This window comes from Mesocricetus auratus, unplaced genomic scaffold (assembly GCF_017639785.1).
Source record: "Mesocricetus auratus isolate SY011 unplaced genomic scaffold, BCM_Maur_2.0 Super-Scaffold_100053, whole genome shotgun sequence".
NCBI lineage: Eukaryota > Metazoa > Chordata > Mammalia > Rodentia > Cricetidae > Mesocricetus > Mesocricetus auratus.
In genome coordinates, this window is record NW_024429230.1 from 2,092,347 (window position 1) to 2,113,089 (window position 20,743).

General features: G+C 50.0%; 2 protein-coding genes across 2 annotated transcripts; one reads left to right on the top strand and one right to left on the bottom strand.

Moving 5' to 3' along the window:
• The first annotated feature begins 902 nt into the window (after window positions 1-902).
• Vdac2 (voltage dependent anion channel 2) lies at window positions 903-14,962 on the top strand. The gene is made up of 10 exons (XM_040735875.1): window positions 903-1,044; window positions 1,214-1,272; window positions 2,231-2,299; window positions 3,203-3,252; window positions 7,825-7,977; window positions 8,075-8,127; window positions 8,522-8,749; window positions 10,572-10,722; window positions 13,234-13,291; window positions 14,427-14,962. The coding sequence occupies exons 2-10, from the start codon at window positions 1,239-1,241 to the stop codon at window positions 14,516-14,518; spliced, it is 888 nt and encodes a 295-aa protein (XP_040591809.1). The 5' UTR covers window positions 903-1,044; window positions 1,214-1,238; the 3' UTR covers window positions 14,519-14,962.
• Window positions 14,963-16,767: 1,805 nt separating this feature from the next.
• On the bottom strand, window positions 16,768-18,482 carry Comtd1 (catechol-O-methyltransferase domain containing 1). Its single transcript, XM_005083521.4, has 7 exons — window positions 18,332-18,482; window positions 18,107-18,234; window positions 17,782-17,887; window positions 17,575-17,693; window positions 17,450-17,504; window positions 17,183-17,316; window positions 16,768-17,059 (listed from the first exon to the last, which is right to left on the bottom strand). The coding sequence occupies exons 1-7, from the start codon at window positions 18,423-18,425 to the stop codon at window positions 16,907-16,909; spliced, it is 789 nt and encodes a 262-aa protein (XP_005083578.1). The 5' UTR covers window positions 18,426-18,482; the 3' UTR covers window positions 16,768-16,906.
• Window positions 18,483-20,743: the final 2,261 nt, after the last annotated feature.

Sequence of the window (20,743 nt, forward strand, 5' to 3'; positions counted from 1 at the left end):
GAACCCCAGCGACCCTCTTGCTGCTCTTTCTGGGGCTACTACTGGCTTTTAATGTGTGGACTGGGGATCCGAGCTCAGGTCCTCCCGCGTCTATCTCTATTATCTTGCACATTTCTTCTCCCCCCCTTCCCCGTTTGCCTCATGCTGTAGCTCAGCCTCCCTGCTTCCTAAGAGCCAGGGCCGGCTGCTTCCTCATTCTTGCTGCAGCATTCTAACGGGTGGTCAACGGGAACCCTACAGTTCTTCCCGCGTCCTCTCCGGGCCTCTCAACCAGGGGAAGCCTGTCGCCTGTCGTCCCCCTACTGGAGCATGGCTTCTGCACGACAGGCTCTCGGAGCAGAGCCCACTGAGAGCGGCTCGGGCTCGTCCCTCCGGAGCCCAGCCCCTCCGGAGGGCGACGCCGCAGCGGCGAGGGCAAGCCGGGGTGGGGGTGGGGGGCACGGAGGCTGCAGATGGCGCAGCGAACCTCACTCCAGCCTCCCGGGTTCGGACGTCCCGGGGAGGCGGTGACGGCTCGCACGTTCTCCGCCCGGCCCGGAGGCGGAGGGGCGCACGTGACCGCGGGGGGGCTCGCCCCGCCCCGCCCGTCGTGACGCGCGCGGCCGGCCCGTCCCACCCTGACCGCGCGGGTGCCGTTGCGCCGCCTCCGCCGTTCCCCGGCCCTCGCTTCTGGGGCTGCCCCGGACACTGCCTGACCCGTGGCCCGCCAGCTCCCTCTCGCCCCGTCCCCGCCGGACGGTCCGAGACAGCTCACGCCGGGGGGAATCACCGTGCCCTCGACCCGCGTGGCCGCCGCGGAGCAGGTGCGAGTGGGCGGCGGGCGGCGCGGCGAGGACAGGCGCGGCGGGCAGCCCGGACGGCCGCGGCGGGGTCCTGGCTGGGGGAGGCCGGGCTTGCGGCGGGGCGCAACGGTGTCTCCTTCACTTCGCCCTCCAGCCGCGGCGGCCGCAGCGCGATCCCCGGCTAGCGGAGCGGCCTCAGCTGCGAGCGGAGCGGCGGCGGCGGCGGCGGTGACGGCGACGACGCCCCTCGGGACACCCGCAGGTACCGCGGCGCCGCTCCCCTCACGCCCGGCCCCGGGGGCCTCGGCCGGGCCGGCAGCCGCCGCGGACTCGGGGCGGCTCTGCCCCCCTAAGATGGCCGCAGCGGCCCCGGCCCCGGCCCCCTGGGGGCCCCCGGCCGCCCCTGACCGCGCTTCTCGTCCCTTCCGCAGGTCTCCCCTTCCCCGCGGCGTCGCCATGGCGGACTGCTGTGTACGGACATGCCCACGGCGTGAGTAGACGAGCAGGCGCGCCTGCCGTGGGGACCGGGCCGGCCCCGCCGCGACCCCCTTCCCCCGCCTGCAGGGACCCGGGAGGCCTCCCCGCTAACGCGTCCCGCCGCGCCCCTGCTGGCGGACGCGGCGCCGGGGGAGGGGAGGGGGTGGGGTGCGCGGTGCTCGCGCCCGGGGCGTTGGCCCCCGGCCGGGCCCACCCCTCTGCTTTCGGACGCGTCGTTCACTCGTCCGGAAGCAAAACATCAGCCACTGGGTGTGGAATTCCGCCTCGGAGAAGTGCATCAGCCCCTCTTCTGCAAGAGGAAGTAGCTGTCCCCTGCCCGCGGAGACGGAGTGCACCGCGAGGTCACCACACGTGGTCCTCAGGGCGTGGGTGTGCCCCTCGAATGAATGAGCGGCCGCCGCGGCTCTCGTCCCTCGCCCTGCAGCCTCACCGCGCCGGCGGAGTACTTGGGAGTCGTATTTAGTGTGTTTAAAGTGCCGTCTGATGTCTAGTTGCTGTAGACACTTGACGGAAACATAGACGGCTGTATTTCCCTCCCTTACGGTCTCAAGATGCCACTTCCCGGAGTGTTAGTTTCCGCCTGAGGGCTGGTTTTGTTCTTGGAAGGTGTACCGGGCGCTTTGCTAGGGGGAAAATGCCTCATCCTAAGTTTTGGTTTTCGTCTTAGTTAAATCAGTCGGTCCACTTGAATTCTGGCAAGGGTGTGTACACTTGTACTAGAGTTGTGAAGTAGACATTAAGTTTAGGAATTAATAGGCTTGCCCCTACCCCATGAAAAACGATCTGGGGAACTGTCGCAGGTTTATATTGCCACATAGCTATTCAGAAGTAAACTATTGTTACAGATGGCTACTTAAAGTGGTGTGATTCCCATTGGTCTGCTTGAATGTAAACATTAGCAGTAGGTCATAGTCCAGTCATGATAACTATAGAATGTTTCTTTTTACCAGCAATGTGTATCCCTCCATCCTATGCTGACCTTGGCAAAGCTGCCAGAGATATTTTCAACAAAGGATTTGGTAAGGACTTTTAATTTTAGCTTAGAAGGGAAGATGTGTGTTTGCATCCCTTCAGGAAATTGACATGCTTTTACAGACTGAGTACCCTGCTGGTTTAATGCTTCTGCCAGATGCATTTTATATGTCAGACTGCCCCACCCCACCGTACCCTAGCTTTTCTTCAGGTCCAAGTTTATGAATTCTAACCTTTTAAGGGAAAAGCTTGTACTTTTGGGTCCTGGGTTTTTTTTTTTTTTTTTTCTCAACTCGCATCTATAAACCAGGCTGGCCACGAACTCACTGAGATCTACCTCCCAAGTGCCAGGATTAAAGGTGTGCACCACCCTTCAAGAAGCTTGTTTTTTTTTTTCTCTCTCTCTTTCTCTTTATTGACAGCACAGGCCTTGGTTGAGTAGAGCTGCCCTGAATTACTGTTTTCATTTTGTGTTTGTGGCTCCTGGTGGGACTGAAGCCTTCAGGGCTTGTGGGCTTTTTGATTGAGTTTTCTTGAAAGTTGTTGCACATACCCCTTCTCCTACTCCTTTGGGATAAATGTTTTTAACGTGTAGTCATAAACAATAGGCTATTCTGAGGAAGTGATTTTTTTTTTTCCCCAGACAGGGTTTCTCTGTGTAGCCCTGCCTGTCCTGGAACTCAGCTCTGTAGACCAGGCTGGCCTCAAATTCAGAGATCCACCTGCCTCTGCTTCCCTGGTGCTGGGATTAAACATTTAAAAAGTGACTTGGAGAGGGTGTGTCAGGAAGTGCTAGGCAGCTGACTGCTTTTAAGTGCCCTGCAAGCCCTTGGCACCGCACACTTTTGTTCCCCTGGACATTGGGATAGTTTTAAATGTGACGTGAATAAGAATAACGGGTATGTATATATTTGCAGACTAGTCATGTCTTTGCTCTCTGTTTTTTGAAGGCTTTGGGTTGGTGAAGCTGGATGTGAAAACAAAGTCATGCAGCGGTGTGGTGAGTGACTAATGAGTTCTGCAGCTTTCAATTTTTGTCTAATAGTTACTTATTCAGTGTATAGCATGTTCTGTCTGCATGTGTGCCTACAAGCCAGAAGAGGGCATTGAACCTCATTATGGCTGTGAGCCACCATGTATTGAACCAAGGTCCTCTGGAAGAGCAGTCAGTGCTCCGAGTCTCCCTCCAGCCCCTGATTTCTTAGCCTATAAATGTCTGTAGCTGTTTTGCCTTAAGGAGGCAGAAGTTAATTTGTTTTTTTTGTTTGTTTGTTTGTTTTTTATTTTTGAAGACAAGGTTTCTCTGTGACTTTGGAGGCTGTCCTAGAACTCTTTAAAGACTAGGCTGGCCTCAGCCGGGCGTTGGTGGCACACGCCTTTAATCCCAGCACTTGGGAGGCAGAGGCAGGCGGATCTCTGTGAGTTCGAGGCCAGCCTGGTCTACAGAGTGAGTTCCGGGACAGCCTCCAAAGCCACAGAGAAACCTTGTCTCGAAAAACCAAAAAAAAAAAAAAAAAAAAAGACTAGGCTGGCCTCAAACTCAAGCGATTTGCCTACCTTTGCCTAGGAGTGCCGGGACTAAAGGTTTTGAGTGATTTGCATGTAATCTGATTTATTGATTTGGGATATGATTCCTGATTTTCATGTAGTTTTGTTATATATTCCTGTGTGTGTATCTGTGTGTGTGTGTGTGTGTGTGTGTGTGTGTGTGTGTGTTACTATGATTGCACAAAGAAGTGGGGTAGACATTGGTTATTTGGGACTGTATACTTAGGTAGATTTACAAGCTTGAAGGTCAGAAGCTTGTAACCCAGGTTCTTGTAACCCTTTCTCCTAATACCTGTCAGAGTTTGGGCTTAATAGTAACTTATTTATTTGATCACACTGATCATTTAATATAATGGCTATATCCTAACAGTCATGGAGATGTCTACATACCTCTGTCCTCACCTGAATATTACTTATGTGTTGATCCTCCCCAGTTGTTAAAACAAGGATAAAGTAAAATATTATATTGTATGCTTTTTTTCTTTCTCTAAAATTTTTTGGTTCAAGATTCAGGGATGGGTGTACTGTGTACATGCTAAACTATGATTATTGGGCATTGTGATAAATGTATGCTGTTCTGAATATAACTGGTATTTATTAAAGTTGTTCCTGGTGGGGATTCTTAATGCTCAGATCTATTGCATTTATGGAGTGTTATATTGTTCTGTTCTGTGGTTTCCTTGGTTTGCAAAGAAGTCTAAATTTTTTTTAAAGGTTTATTTATTTATTATCTGTATAATGTTCTGTCTGCATATACCTCTGCAGGCCAGAAGAGGGCACCAGATCTCATTACAGAAGGTTGTGAGCCATCATGTGGTTGCTGGGAATTGAACTCAGGACTTCTGGAAGACCAGCTAGTTTTTAACAACTAAGCCATCTCTCTAGCCCCCGAAGTCTAAATATTTGGTGATGGTTGAGTGACTGACTTGGTTGGGTTAGGGGGTCACAGAATACTAGTTAACTGATTGTTAATATTTTTCACCGTTGCTGGAGATTGAAACCAGGGCCTTGCATTTCTACTACTAATCTTTATTTTCAGCCTACAGGGTTTTAAATATGTTGTACATGTATGTTACCCTAAAATAAGTACACCATCCTTGTTTTTATTTTTTTAAAGATTTATTTATTTATTAATACAACATTCTGCTTCCATGTATGTCTGCATGCCAGAAGAGGGAACCAGATCTCATTACAGATGGTTGTGAGCCACCATGTGGTTGCTAGGAATTGAACTCAGGACCTCTGGAAGAGCAGTCAGCGCTGTTAACCTCTGAGCCATCTCTCCAGCCCTATCCTTGTTTTTAAAAAGCTTACTTTTAGACAGGGAGTGTAACTGAGTCATAAAGACAAACTGTAAGCTGAGAACAAGCACTAGATTTATAGACTTATAAGCCAAAAGTCTTCCTTTTTTCTGCCTTCCTAGAGCTGGGATTAAAGGCATGCACCACCACTGCCCAGCGGCCCTTTTCTTTCTTGAACTGCAGAGATGCTCAGGCTACCCCAAGTGTAGAAGCTCATGGTGCTGGAGTAAATGGCTTTCTTGTCGGTTTCTTTCATCCAGTTTGTCCTATGGGCTGATGCTGACCTTGCTTCTTGAGTATTCGTTGGCATTCCTTAGACTGGCCCTTGATCTTAGGGACTGATGGGTGTGTGGTAGTAGGCGGAACTTGGCAGTTTCTAATATTTCTCAACTCTGCAGGAATCATGATTTCTGGTAAACTTAAAACAAAATTTAGATCAATCTATTTTAGCCATGGTTTCCAGTGAACAGGTGTAGAGACCCTGATGCAGAAGCCCTAAGTCAGCTCTGACAGGCTGCTGGAAGGCTGCATTTTATCCTGGGACATTTCATTCACATGCAGTGTGTGCTTCATAAAGACAGATGCTCGGTCATCTACAGAATTCCAAGACACAGCCTCCCTCTGGACTCCCCTCTCACCTGGTGTGCCTGCCCCAAGGGACTGGCAGATGTGTTCAAACACATGGTTAAAACCCTGTCTCAAAAAACCAAAAACCCCAAAAAACCTTTTTTTAAGGTTTATTTTTAAGAGTCCAGGGTGAGACTGCATCTCTCATTGTTGGATGGGTGCCCAACACCCGGGATAAATACTGATCTACCACCCAAGGCTCAATAGATCACCCAGGCCTCCTCACTGACAACCACGTTCAGGGGGTTCTTGATCAGTCCCATGCTGGATTCCCAGCCATCAGTCTGGGATTCAAGAGCTAACCCTTGTCAGGTCAGTTGTTTCTGGGGGTTAAACCAGCCCAGTCTTAGCCCCTTTGGTCATCAGTCCTCCCTTTCTGTCACTGGATTTCTTGAGTTCAGCTCTTGGGGGAGGTTCTAGGCCCTGCCCTGGATGAAATGACAGACTATGGACACCCCCATGAAGGGCTCACCCTCCCTGGGGAAATGAGGGGATATTGAGGGGGTTGGTGGGAGGGCATGGGAGGAAGGGAGGGAAAAGGAGAGGGACCTGGAATTGACATGTGAAGCAACCTTGTTTCTAATTTAAATTTAAATAAAAAAATATATATATATAAAATAAAAGGAATAGTTTACAGTAAAAAATATTTATTTTTAATTAAAAGTGTTTGTATTTCACATGTGTAAGTGTTTGCCTGTATGTCTCTGTGTGCCTGGTGTCAGTTTTCATGGAACTGGAGTTGTAGATGGTTGTGACTTACCATGTGGATGCTGGGAACCAAATGGGGGTCATCTGCAAGAGCAGCAAGAATGTTTACTCACTGGCTATTTTTCTAGTTCAAGGCTAAACTTTCTTTTTTTTTTTTTTTTTTTTTTTTTTTTTGCTGCTGACACACATAGTTTGTATTATTTATGACTAAAAACCAAGAAGCTCCACCACTTTTTTTTTTTTTCAGTTGTTTTGAGACAGGGTTTCTCTGTAGCTTTGGAGCCTGTCCTGGAATTCGCTCTGTAGACCAGGCTGGCCTTAAACTCACAGAGATCCACCTGCCTCTGCCTCTGAGTGCTGGAATTAAAGACGTGTGCCACTACTGCCAGGGTAAAAGACTTATTTTTATTTTATGTGTATGGTTGTTTTTTGCCTGCATGTGTTTCTGTATCATGTGTGTGCAGTACCCATAGAGGCCAGAAGAGGGTGGTGGAGACTCTGGATTGGAGTTACAGACTGTTAAGTGCCTTCTGGGTGCTAGGAATCAGACCTGGGTCCTCTGCAAGAGCAACAGGCACTCTTCACTGCTTAGAGCCATCTCCTGTCCCATGAAAAGACTGAGTTGGGAGAGGTATGGTGGTGCGCACCTTTAATCCCAGCACTAGGTAGGCAGAGGAAGGCAGATCAAGCCAGCCTGGTCTACAAAGCGTGAATTCCAGGACAGCCAGGGCCGTACACTGAGACAAGAACAGACAGCAGAAAGAAGATAGGTGAGTTGTGGAAGGCATGAGACCTAGTGAAGACTCACTTCAGAAAAGCAGAGCGTAAGAGTGGGTGCCCCTCTCAGGGCAGAGGGCCCTACCTACTTCTTCCTAACCACCCATAAGATGGCTCACAATCACCTGTGACTTCAGCGTCAGCGAAGTCAGATGACTCTGGCTTTCAAGGCATCTGCACTTAATATTCACATACATATGCAAACTAAAAATTCTTTAAAGAGGAAAAAAGAAGAATATTGGGATTGGTGGGCCCAAATTTTACTTTAAAATTTTCACATTTTGTGTGTGGATTATGTGTATGTGCAGGGACATGTGTCACGGTGTGCGTGTGCGGTGAGGGGACAGCTTGCAAGTCTCTTCCTGCCGGGTGGGTTTAGAGGTGGCTTGTCAGTAAGCCTCTATACCCAGCGAGCCGTCCCCCCATATTAGTCTTTATTGATCATTAGAAGTGTGAGACGGCATTCGAGTGGGATCAGTCAGTCAGGCTAGTTGGTTACTGTTGAGTTTGCTTGAAGTAGCATAGTGTAAAGTTAGGAGTGTCGAATAAGTTAGGCAGTGGATTCTTCCAGGCTTAGCAGACATTCATGAAGTCGTTTATTGTCTTCTTAGGAATTTTCAACATCTGGTTCATCTAATACGGACACTGGTAAAGTTAGCGGGACCTTGGAGACCAAATATAAATGGTGTGAGTATGGTCTGACTTTCACAGAAAAGTGGAACACCGATAACACTCTGGGGACAGAGATTGCAATTGAAGACCAGGTAGTGTTTCATAGACTCCACTTTTGTGTCGTTTTTGTATTTCAAAGAGGAAATAAAGCAGAACAAAATCTCATAAGCTCTTTTTCTCCTAAAATAGATATGCCAAGGTTTGAAGCTGACATTTGATACTACCTTTTCACCAAACACAGGGTAAGCACTTACGTTTTTACAGGCTTCCATAGGTCACAGCAGGTTTCTGTAGGTGTCACCGCAGGTGTCCGTAGGTCACTGTAGCGGCCACTATCTGCTTTTGAACCCTGCTTGCCACCATTGACTTGCTTCAGAAATTGGCCTCTTCATTGTGGCATTGCTAATTGCTTCCTAGCTTTTGTGACTGTTAGTTTTACAAAGCACTTTTCCTGTGGTGGGACAGTCCCATCACCCCACCCCACGTGGGTTTATTTTAACTTTTTTGGTTGTTTTTAGCCCTAAAATTGTCATACTGTGGTTTGTTTAAATCTGTCTCATGCCTACCATGTAGAGTTGGGTATATAAATCTTTGTTACTGGCATCAGTTTCAAATCAGTCTTTTATTTTTTTCCAGAAAGAAAAGTGGTAAAATCAAGTCTGCTTACAAGAGGGAGTGTATAAACCTTGGCTGTGATGTTGACTTTGATTTTGCTGGACCTGCCATCCATGGCTCAGCTGTCTTTGGTTACGAGGGCTGGCTTGCTGGGTACCAGATGACCTTTGACAGTGCCAAGTCAAAGCTGACTAGAAGTAACTTTGCAGTGGGCTACAGGACTGGGGACTTCCAGCTACATACTAATGTGTAAGCATTTCTCTGTAGGCTTTCAGGGTGGTGTGTGATGTCATTTCTTTGGTTTATGTTTAATTTAAAGGGTATCTGACATGGGGTGCTCCTCAGAAGCATATAGTGGACACTGAGAGTGCGTGCTCACATCCTGAGGGGTTGAGATGCTTTAGAAGAGGTTAGGCCAGAGCTTTCTGTGACATGACTACCAGGCATGTGTATCTTAGCATGTCCAGTCATGTGGTGCATCTTATCTTTAATCCTAGCATTGGGAGGCAGAGGTGGCTCTATCTTTCTGAGATTGAGGCCATCTTAGTCTTCATAGTGAATTCTCGGCTGGCCAGAACTACATAGTAAGCTCCTTTCGTTAAAAAAAAAAGTGTAGCCGGACGTTGGTGGCGCACGCCTTTAATCCTAGCACTCGGGAGGCAGAGGCAGGCGGATCTCTGAGTTCGAGGCCAGCCTGGTCTACAGAGCGAGTGCCAGGACAGCCTCCAAAACTACACAGAGAAACCCTGTCTCGAAAAAACCAAAAAAAAAAAAAAAAAAGTGTATAGCATTTTTTTTACTCAACTCAAGTTAGTTTACACAGAAAAGGGCTTAACTGTTTTTTCCATGACAAAACAGTATACTGGTAAATAACAGAAACACAAAAAAGAACCATTTCCCATAATCCTACTAGCTACCACATAATCTTGGTTTTTTTTTAATATTTATCTATTTGTTATGTTACAGCACATATGGAGTTTAACTGTGGAAAACTGAATGTCTCAGGGATTGAACTCAGGTCCTCAGGCTTGGTGGCAAGGGCCTTAAGACCCAATAAGCCATCTCTCTCTGGTTCTAGATCCAGTATTTTTAAGTCTCCTTTAGCCCCATGTAACAAGTTTGTCCCACCAGTCAGCTCTCAAATAATGTACAGAGACTTTTACTAATGATGAAAGCTTGACCTTACCTTGGGCTTGTTTCTACCTAGCTCTTACATAAACTTCAATTAACCTGTTTCTATTCATCTATTTGCTGCCATGTGTCTCCTGCCATACGCCTCTCCTCTGCCTCTGGCTGGTGACTCCCTTTTCCTCAGAGCTCTCTGTCTGGAAGTCCCACCTATACCTCATGTCTAGCTGTTGGCTGTTTAGCTTTTTGTTAAACCAATCACAGTGACACATCTTTACACAGTGTAATCTCACAGCATCCCTGCCTTGCCTAGGTATATAATCTTTATGTTTTGATGCACAGTTTCTTGTGTGTGAGTGTGTGTGTGTGTGTGTGTGTGTGCATGTGCGTGCATTACACACCTTAATCCCGGCGTTCAGGAGACAGAAGCAGAAGGATGCCTGGTCTGTCTAGTCTACATAGTGAGTTTCAGGAGAGCCAGGAAAACATAGCGGCCCTGTCCTAGACAACATGAGGCTGGGCTGGAGAGATGGCTCAGCAGTTAAGAGCACCTGATACCCTTACACATGCATATATGCAGGCAGAACACCAATGTACATAAAATAAAAATAAATCATTAAAAGCACGAGGCTGAGGCAGAAGGATTGCCATGAATTTGAGTGTCAGGCAAGCCAGACAGAACTTTCAAGTTTTCAGTAGAACTTTATAGACCAGCTAGCTCTTGCATACTAGGCAAGCATTCTCCCACTATTCTACTGCTCAGTTCTGGTAGTGGCTTATATTAACATGTAATGCTGCAGTATTACTAGGCAAGCATTCTCCCACTATTCTACTGCTCAGTTCTGGTAGTGGCTTATATTAACATGTAATGCTGCAGTACTACCCTGTGCCTTAGAAGTGGTTACATTGTCTATTCTAGATTCTAATTCAAAATATCTTATAGCAATAATGGGACAGAATTTGGAGGATCAATTTATCAGAAAGTATGTGAAGATTTTGACACTTCAGTAAACCTTGCTTGGACATCAGGTACCAACTGCACTCGTTTTGGCATTGCAGCTAAATACCAGTTGGATCCTACAGCTTCCATTTCTGTGAGTACTTCAGCTTACAATGGGGTTTCTGGTTGTGGGAATTACTTACTCTTTGGCTATACTGGATGGTGTGGGAAGCTTGCGTGTGCTTCACACAGTCTGTGTCTGAATATGTGCTGGGATTAGAATTGGAGTGCTGCTTTTTCTATGGAAACTGATAGAGGTTTGACTTTCAAATTAGATCACTGGTGATTTGAATGAGAATGACTCCCATATGCTAATATATTTTAATGCTCGGTCCCCACTTGGTGGGACAGATTAGGAAGTGTGGCCTTGTTGGAGGGGGTGTGACAAAACTTGGCAGTTTTGAGGCCTCAGAAGCCCAGTCATTCCCAGTTAGATCTCTGCCTTGTCGTGTGGTTCAGGTGTAGGCTCAGTGCCGGGCCTGCTTGCCTGTTGCCGAGCTTCCCAGAAGGTCATGGACGCACCCTCTGAAACCAGTAGCCCCAGATTAAATGTTCTTTTATAAGTCACCTTGTTTGGGGTGTCTCGTCACAGCAGTAGAAAGGTAAGTAAGCAATCACAGATTCATTTCCCTTTGAGAGCTGCTGAATTAGGATGGCTAATATCTCTGATTCCCCCAAGACTGCCTAAGCTCCAGGTAACCTGTGTTTGGAGTCCTGGGCAGTTTACTTGTGTTGGGGAATAATAGTACTTTCTTTGATTTTTATCTTTTTAATGGTTTATGAAATATCTTCAGATTTGGTCTAGCCATTTTTACAGGTGAGGAGACTGGAGTTTGACAAGAGAAAGGACTTAATATTCTGGGTTTTCTTGTGGGAGGGAGCGGGGAAAGAGGAGTAAAGCCAGGACTGGACCCAGTGTCTAGGTGAGCAGAACATCTTACTGCACCTCTAGGCCCTACTTCCCGCACTTCTAAGGGCAGATGGTTGGCCACTCTTGTCTGATTCTTGGCTCTTTCTCCTGTTTATGTCTTTAGTCGTAGTGGCTTGAGGTGGAAGAGAGTGTGCTCTGAGGGACAGGGGGTTGGCTTCCATTCCTGCAGATGAGTAGCAGTTACTCTGTGTCAGGGACTATCTGTACCATATGGACTGGGCATGACAGGAAGTTGTTAAACAGTCCAGGAGAGTTATTTCCGTTTCATAGAGCACTCTTGACCCTCAAGGACAGTGTTTTGATACCTTAAGCAGGTATGTTTAATCCTGTCTTTGTTTTATGATAGCACATTTATAATCAAACAGTGTAAAGTGAAAAATACCCAGAATGCTTCTCTCTCTGACAAGTCAGTGACACAGTAGTGACTCCCTACTGTGTCTAACCACTAGTAAAGCACTCCATGCAGCGCCCTGTTCTCTTATGTTGCTGTTCTCTTCAGATGTATGCTTGTGGAGTCATAACAGATTGGATGCCAGTTCCATGGGAGGCTGGCTTGGGACCTAGGTGTCAGTGAGTGACTGTTGCCAGTCATTGTGGAAACATGACAGCATGTCCCATCCAAGTGGGGCTGTTTGATGCCCCAGCAGAGCAGTGACACCCAGAAGTGTCTTGGCTGTGTTTTGATGTTTACATTATAAGAATAGAGTCATGCAATCATTCCAGATCTGTTGTGTTCACAGCAAGATGTTAGCTTTATACTGTAGCCCTCAGGGTACTGCAGAGCCTGGTTGCCTGTCTAGGCTCTGGGGTTGAGGGTAAGTTGCAAGCATATCTGTGCTGTAGCTGACAGGCAGCAAGTTTTCCTGGATAGCTACAAATGATGCAACACTCACATAGGTAACATTAGGATACAATGTAAAAGGCTTGGTTATCTGCTAATAATCTAGGTGGTCTAGTGAAGACCTTAGCTGGGGTAGTGGAGACTGGTATTAGAAGTGTGCTCCCAGGCATTCCTGTCAGCCTTTGCAGGACTGTGATACACAGTGTCAGGGCCCCACTGGAGCCTCATCAGGAGGCCCTGACTAGTTACAGCCAAAGTCCTGCAACTTGGAGGTGAGAGTGTGAGGAAGGAGTGGAGCTGTGGAGAATTGAGGAGGAGCCCTGGAAGTAGTGATGTGTCTAAGCCATGAGCTTATAAACACCTCACATTTCAAGGATGGCCCTTACCTCTAGTGGTCTGGTAGGTGTCATCAGCCACATATTGGCCTTTGTGCTTAGATTAGACTCAACAAAGGTGACTTTGAGTGGTTTTTATGCTGTGTGGATAATACGGGTGTACAAAATGCACTACATAAAATTTGATTTTTGAGTTAACATCTTTTTTTTTTTTTTTTTTGGTTTTTTGAGACAGGGTTTCTCTGTATTGTTTTGGACTCTGTCCTGGAACTCGCTCGGTAGACCAAGCTGGTCTCGAACTCACAGAGATCTGCCTGCCTCTGCCTCCTGAGTGTAACATCTAATTTTTAAGTGACACTTGATGTTTGCTTAATAACGATAGTAAATTTTAGTATCCAGTTGAGTTAAATAAAGCCCTGGGCTCTGTATCTCTAGTTCCATGATGGGGAACATCCAAGAGCTTTGTCTCCCTTCAGAAATGTTTTTCTCTCTTTCTAGGCAAAGGTCAACAACTCTAGTTTAATTGGAGTGGGCTATACTCAGACTTTGAGGCCTGGTAAGTATTGTTGATAAGTGGGATTGTTTTTATAACCCCTTCCCCTTTTAGAAAAGATTCATTTAAGTGTATGGGTGTTTTATCTACTTGTATATCTGCACACTGGAAGAGGGCATTGGATCCCATGGGACTACAGCTACCATGTGGGTGCTAGGAATTGAACCCAGGGCCTCTAGAACTGCAGAGCCATCTCTCCAGTCCCCCCCCCCCTTTCTCTTTTCCCCCCAAGACAGGTTATCTCTAGCTTTGGAGCCTGTCTGACACTCACTCTGCAGATCAGGCTGGCCTTGAACTCACAAGAGATCCGCCTGCCTCTGCCTCCCAAGTGCTGGGATTAAATGTGTGCACCACCACTGCCCAGCTGCAACTCCATTTTTTTTTCCAGTATTTTCAGAATTATTATTTTTTTTTTTAGTTTATTTTGTGAGCCTTTCAAGGCTGTAGTGGTGTTGTTAGTCCTGGGAAGTTACAGCTTATCAGGACCTCCTCCTCCTCCTCACCCTGCTCACTCTAAAGAGCCCCCCTCCTTACCGTCTAACCCACTGTAGCTAAGTGCTATCTTGGACCAGAGTTCACTCGGTGCTTTAGCTGGTCCTCTGCAGTCTGTCTCCTTCAGGTAGGAGGTTGCAGAGCCGCTTGAGTCAAGCCAGCGCAGGTGTGGGTTGTCACTGGTAGGTCCCAGGTGGAGAGCTCTGTTTCTACTGGGTTCTGGTGCACTTAGAGCCGTTGACAGACAAGGTCCTCAAGCCCTGGTGGTCCCGCTTTCCTAATGGGGACCCCACTTCCCATGCCTAAAACTTAAAAGTGAGCACTAAAGAGCCTGTTACTGCTGACATGCCGAACACCCCCTAATTAGCATTATTTACTTACCTAATGTGCACTTCCTACTGGTCCCCAGAGACCTAACAGGGTTCAGGTACAGTCTAGCCTTTTCAGTGGTGTCTAGTCTGGGTAGTATACTGACCATGATTACAGCTTAGAATGCTTTGAATTTGTTACTAACCTTTTATGCTTAAAATGAACATTTTTCCATTATTCCTAGTATTCGGTTCTTCCAGTGCCCTCTGCTGGCTGGGATTAGTTAGTGTGGTGGTGGCTGAGGCAGGCTCACCATGGTGCTTTGCTTTGTTTACAGGTGTGAAGCTTACCTTGTCTGCTCTGGTGGATGGGAAGAGTTTTAATGCTGGAGGCCACAAACTTGGGCTTGCCTTGGAACTAGAGGCTTAATCCAGTTGAAAGAAACCTCTGGGAATGGATATCAGATTTGGCCTTAATGTTTCCGTGTGACCAGCAGGCTCCCCTTCCCCCCAGAAGGTGATGAAATCAAAGGGTGATTAACGAAGAGCTGTATTTTAAATATTTAGACAGTTTCCTGTTGGCTGGTTTCCAGTTATCAGTGCTGCGGTCGTGCAGCCACCCATACATTATTTAAATGCATTTAACTGTTAAATGTGCTACCCACCAATGATGAAATAGACGTTTATGAAAACCGTGCCATGGTGTGCATGTTTGTTTTATGTTCCTTTTAACATTGACTATTGTACTGAATGAGATGGATCAGTGGATGTCTTACGATGAGGTAAAAGATTTTTTTTGTTATATTCAGCCATCATTAGAATTACTTTGGTAATCCCAAACATGACAAATTATGAATAAAACAAGTGTACATAACTAATGACTCCACGTATGTGCAGTTACAGATTGGCCAGCCAGGTTCTAACCTTGGTAAATACTTTCTTCTTGTGAGCATTTGCTCTTTACCTAAATCTGTGCAACCAAATTCCTGTGTCCTTAGCGTAATTCCACGAGGTCTCTGAGACTATAATAAAGTCAGAGGATACATACTTTAACACTCTTCAGTTTCTAAGTTTTTGCAAAATTACAGTGAATCACTGTTAATGCCACGGATGATGCAGCAGTAGTGCTGAATGGTTAAACAGGCATGCTACACCCTGCCACACCCCTGTGACCACAGCTACAGAAAGTGGGGTCACACGGGTGGGGGACGAGTAAGTGGGCACCAGCAGCAAGTCACTGTTCTTTCCAGACACTGGAAAGCTGAGCTGAGGTCTGAGACATGGGGCAATCCCTTAGCCATCACCTGGGCCGTCTGCATTCCCCAGGGATTCTGGTTGGAAAAGCAGCACAGGCTTCCCGTGTGGAGGAGGCGTGGGAGGGACATCGAGAATCCCAGATGAGAGAAAGGGAGGCAGGTGTTGACACTTGGGAGGAAGAGACTGCTGTTCAGTTGGAAGCTTTGGAGGACAGCTAGGACAGTGGAGGGGTACTTGGGACTTCCCTGTAAAAATGGTTCATGTGAAGAACCTAGTCTAGGTTGGGAATTAGATGACACGTCTTTATCCTGTGGGGGCTGAGGGCACAAAGATGTCTCCTGGCCCCACTGTTTGCCCTAAGGGATTGGCAATGGGGGACTATGTGAATCAGAAGACCGATGCTCTGCAAGATTCTGTTCCCAATCACTATCCATGTGGAAGGTGACAGTGTTGAAATTAGAGTCTGGATCCGTTGCTTGGTAAGAAGGAACTGTGAAAGGTGTCCAAGCTAACACGAACACCGTGCTTGCCAACAGAAGCCCCCTGGTTGACTGACCATGTAGGGAGTTCACCTGCCAACGCTGTGGGCCAGTGTGTACACATGAGGGTCACCAGGGTACAGAAGACTAAACTTAGATTGGACCAGGTCTCCTTTGTGCACCTGGATATGTACTTGTGACTTGGGGAGGAAGGGGTAGGGCTCAACTCCCCAAGGGTTGTGGAGACATGGTCCACTGCAGGGCGGAGGGGCTTGGGCAGGCTCATTCGGAGCAGCCTCTAGCTGTGCCTCACCAGGGCCTAAATCCATGGGTGGCAAACCTGTGGTGTCCCAGAAAGTGCCCTTTGTGCCCAAGTTATTGAGGCTGTGTGTGTGCAAGAACTTCACCCTCATCCCAGGGCAGCTGGAGAAAGGTGAGGCGCAAACCGGGTGGGTAAGGTTGGCTCCTGCCACTGTCCCCCAAAGGACAATGCTGCCAAACCCTCACGTTCTTTAATGAGGCCTGCTGGTGTCAGCTTTCCACCTGGGACACCAGTTCCCTCCCTCAGGACTTGGGTCGGGCAGCAGGTAGAAATTGGAGCCAACCTTAGGTCCTCAGGTGTAGGCTAAGAAGGTTGGTCCTGTTGATGGCAGTGATGAGACTCCCGTTGCACAGGTGAGGTTGGGGAGGCAACAGCCCTGTGGAAATAAGGGTAGATTGCCAGCCGACCTGTCTTTGCCACAAAAATATCCATGACTAGGTTGCTCTCTTGCAGGGCTCCTATGTTGTCAGACCCTAGGTGTGATCTCTCCAGGAGCTTCAGCCTGTGGCGGGGAGGCAGGAGACAGATACGGCCCTCCTGTACATACATCTAGCCGCCAGAGCCTGTTGGGACTCCACAGTTTATTAAAACTATCCTGTCAGACAGGACCACAAGTCTTGGTGCCAGGGAGACTGCTTTATTGGAAAAGTTGCCTGTATTCCTGTAGGGAACACCACCCAATGAACGCCAGATACCGATGCTCAGAAGTTCGTGTCCTAGTCCTTTCATTGTCGTTTAAAATTTAAGGTCACTGGGGTTCTTAGATCTTGAAGGCCAAGGAGAGCCCGTCACCCAGGGGCAGGAGGCTGACGTAGACCCTGGCGTCCCGCAGGATGCGCTCATTCAGGTTGCGCACGCACTCAGCAGCCTTGTCCTTGGGTCTAGGCTGTAGCACCTCTCCACGCCACAGCACCTGTGGAGGGAGGGGCGGGGACATCGGGGTGGGGGCGGGGTCTACGGTGCTCTGGGCGGGGTTTTGGGTGGGAGGGGCCGAGACAAGGGGCAGGCCCCGGCTGGGGAGCCGTCTAGTCCTTACTCTGAGCACGGCGAGCACGCCTCCGGGGCGCAGCAGCTGTAGACAGCGCTCGTAGTAGGCCGTGCAGTTCTCCTTGTCCGCGTCCACCACGGCTACGTCGAAGGTTCCGGCCTCGCCCGCCGCCAGGAGCTCATCTTGCAGGGACAGAGGGCAGGTGCAGCTGAGCTGCGGTCCCGGTGGCCGGAAGCCCCTGCCCAAGGTTCGGGCTCGCCAGCTTGGCTCCCTAGGTTGGGTAGTGCAGGCAGGGCCCCTCCCGCCGGTGCTCACCCAAAGTCTGCAGGGCGGGCTGCAGCCGAAGGTCGATCTTGTGCTCCACTTCGGCCTGTGGAAGAAGGCGGGTCAGGCCGGCACGCCCCCGAGCCCGAGGCGCCGCCGCAGGCGTGGGTTCTCACCTGCTTCCACAGGGGCCGCCCCAGCTCCGGGGGCTCCGCGTCCACCTCGCACGTCACCACGCGGCCAGCTTCGGGAAGCGCCAGGGCCAGCGCCAGGGCGGAGTAGCCTGTGAAAGTACCTGTGGACCGGGACGTCCCGGGCTCAATCCAGGCTGTGAGACGGCCCGGGGACCCGGGTTCCCAGCGACCCCGACTGCGCGCGCCTACCCAGGTCCAGAGCTTTCTTGGCCTTGATGAGCCGCGCCAGGTTGGCCAGAAGCTGGGCCTGCTCACAGGTCATCATGGAATCCCCTTGCGGCTGCTCCAGGGTCAGCTGTATGTGGGGAGAAGGGGGTACCGTTCCTGCCAATCACCGGCCCCCGCACAGGTTTTGAATCCTGCAGGGGGGTGGCAGACGTGGCCAAGAGGGGACAGATCGCAGAGAACCCGGAAGCCCAGAGTGGGCTTCTGCCCAGCCCAAGGTCACACAGCCACGTGAGATCCACCACGCTGGGACGAGAGGAGCCTGTTCGGGTCCCCAAGTCCTACTAACCAGTCGCAGGCTCCGCAGCGCCGGGTGCTCCCGCATGGAGCGGCTCAGCAGATACTGCCACAGGGGACTGTCCTCGGGGGGCAGCAGGCGCTGTGGTCGCCTGGACCGCCACGGAGGCCACCATCTCCCTGCCGGGGAAAGGGCACTGGATCAGGGCCTGGGGTTCTGACCGGTTTCTCGGGCTCTGCTCCGCGCCCTCCCGGTCTCGGGACTGCAGCAGCTCACCCAGCAAGAGACCGGTGGCGAAGGCGGCGCCCAGCGCGGCCGAGCCCAGGGCCAGCGCGGCGGGAACAGACAGCCGAGGCAGTGGCTGGGCCATGGAGCGGGTAGCAGGCGGCGGCCGTGGTCACGTGCGCTGGAGTAGCGAGTACCGGACTGGGACTAGTGGGCCGACTGGGCTCCTCCTTGTTCAGGCCCTGCCCGCAGAGCCGCGGCCTCGGGCACCATCTGGTGACACGTCGCCGCATTGCAAGGTCGGGTTGACAGAACCGCGCGCCACTCCGTGGCCGCATGCGGAACTGCGTAGGGCCATGGAGCAAGCCCTGGACCTGGGGCTCTTGCTGTGTCTGCAGAGTAATCGCTCCTCCTGGCTGCCATCGTTGCTGAGCCCCCATCCCCACCCCCGCCCCAAGACACACATGAGCATGGGGGTGGAGGGTGGGGGATTAAAATGACAAGTGACTGTGTAGTCAATGGAGGAATTCAGACAGACTCGAGGAACTTTCCCTGGAGAGGTGTCCAAGTTGAAGGATCCGAGGACCTGGTTTGGACTAAGTCCCTGGGGTGGACTTAGTGGGTTCCAAGACAAGTACCCTTAGTGGCTAGGATGCTGGGTGTAGCATCTTTAGTGGCTAGGATGCTGAGTGTAGCATCCTTAGTGGCTAGGATGCTGGGTGTAGCATCCTTAGTGGCTAGGATGCTGGGTGTAGCATTTTGTTCCTGTCGTCTTTCCCTTTTGTAAAGCAGGGTTACAGTCTTACCACAAAAGGTGCCAGCTTCCTGGCGCACAGTAGGCACTCAATAGTGCCTACCTCTGTTGTGGTCATTGACTATAGAGGGCATCTTGGCGGTGGCAGCTGAGTTCCCCGTGCAGGGCTATTCTACTAGACCAGTATGCCTTAGGCATTTATTGAATACCTACTGTCTGCTGACCTGTGTGGAAGGGGAAGGCAACAGCGGTTTTTGTGCTACATCCGGTAGGCAGCCCCAATGTTACATCCCCTTTTCTGTACAGTGAAGTCATTACTAGTCCTCAGTGCACAGCACAGCACCTGGCAGAGTTTCCAGTAAAACACAGGCACAGGCCTAACATAGTCTATCTGTGCTGGCTTTAAGAGAGTTGTAATCCGCAGGGTCCCTGAGGTGGTTGCCCTGAAAGCCTGTTTCTTCTGTCTGTCTGTCTGTCTATTTCTCGAAACAGGTTTCTTTGTGTAACAGCCCTGGCTGTCCTGGAACTCACTCTGTAGATCAGGCTGGCCTCTACCTCACAAAGATCCACCTGTCTCTGGGCGCTGGGATTAAAAGCTGCACCACCACCGCTCAGCTGAAAGTCTGTTTCTTAACAACACTGACCTCCGAAGGCGAGCAGACGGGTGCAGGATGAGCGAGGGGCCCTAGCAAAACCAAATAGAGCTGAGCGGCTGCAACCCGGACCACAGGAATCAAGGGCAAGGCTCTGGGGCCAGAGAGACTCACACCATCCATAATCAGGGTAAACTGGCATCTTGACCTATCACAGCAGCGGGGCAGAGGAGAAACCCGCTTTCTCTGTGTGCGTGGTGAGCTCTCCCGGCTGCCCCTGGAACCCCCCCAGGACAAGCTCTTGGCCCTCATTGCCTCCACACCCAGCTCCGTTCTGAAAGTCTTGAGTTTGAGCCATCATTCAGGCCAGGACCGAGGGAGAGGAAGTTCCTTAGGGTGGGGCACACAGCGGCGTTTAATGCATCCGTTCTGAATGGCGTCCTGGTGGTCCCACTCAGCGGCCAGTGGTAAAAGTGGGGACACCGGAAGCTTATGCTGAACGTCTACCCGGTGCCAGGCAGCTGTGTACCCAGCAGCCCTGGAAGCAGCCGCATTGTTCCCAGTTTCCAGGGAAGGAAAGGGCAGCCCCGAACTGGCCACCTCTCCAAACTCACTGTCCAGCTTCCTTCTCTCCTTAATTCCCCCATCTTCGTCTGTCCCAGGGTGCACACAGTGGGAACGGGCGTCCTGTCACCTCAGGACCTCAGCCGGTAGCGTGAGGCGCTGGGACCTGGCTTTAGCTGGAGCCCCTCTCCCATATCTGGGGATCCTGATGGCCCGCAGGTCCCCACACCACAGCCTAGCTTCCTCCCACAACCTAGCTTCAGGCAGGAGAGGTGGAGGTTGGGGGAGCAGGCGAGGAGGGAGCCATGTCGCCATATATCCCCGTCAGATTAAAAAACTAATTTGAAAAGATTAATGCCTTCCATTCCTGTTACGTTGGCTCTGATACCTCTGGGCCCGCGGCCGCTCTGCCTCCTGATTATTGAATTTTTATGGCCTGGTAATTAATTGCAGATTCCCTGTTTTGTTCTATTTCTTTTTCTCTGACATTTTAATTTCAACAGAAAGCTCTGGTCTCTATGCAGATTCTCTGGAGACCCTAATGGTCTATAA

Coding starts and splice junctions, on each gene's coding strand:
- Vdac2 (XM_040735875.1), top strand. CDS start 1,239: ATGGCGGACTGCTGTGTACGGACATGCCCACGGC. Junction 8,750..10,571: donor TTCCAGCTACATACTAATGT/GTAAGCATTTCT, acceptor AATATCTTATAG/CAATAATGGGACAGAATTTG. Junction 13,292..14,426: donor TACTCAGACTTTGAGGCCTG/GTAAGTATTGTT, acceptor CTTTGTTTACAG/GTGTGAAGCTTACCTTGTCT.
- Comtd1 (XM_005083521.4), bottom strand. CDS start 18,425: ATGGCCCAGCCACTGCCTCGGCTGTCTGTTCCCGCCGCGCTGGCCCTG. Junction 18,235..18,331: donor CGCCACCGGTCTCTTGCTGG/GTGAGCTGCTGC, acceptor TTTCCCCGGCAG/GGAGATGGTGGCCTCCGTGG. Junction 17,317..17,449: donor GCCCGCCCTGCAGACTTTGG/GTGAGCACCGGC, acceptor TGTCCCTGCAAG/ATGAGCTCCTGGCGGCGGGC.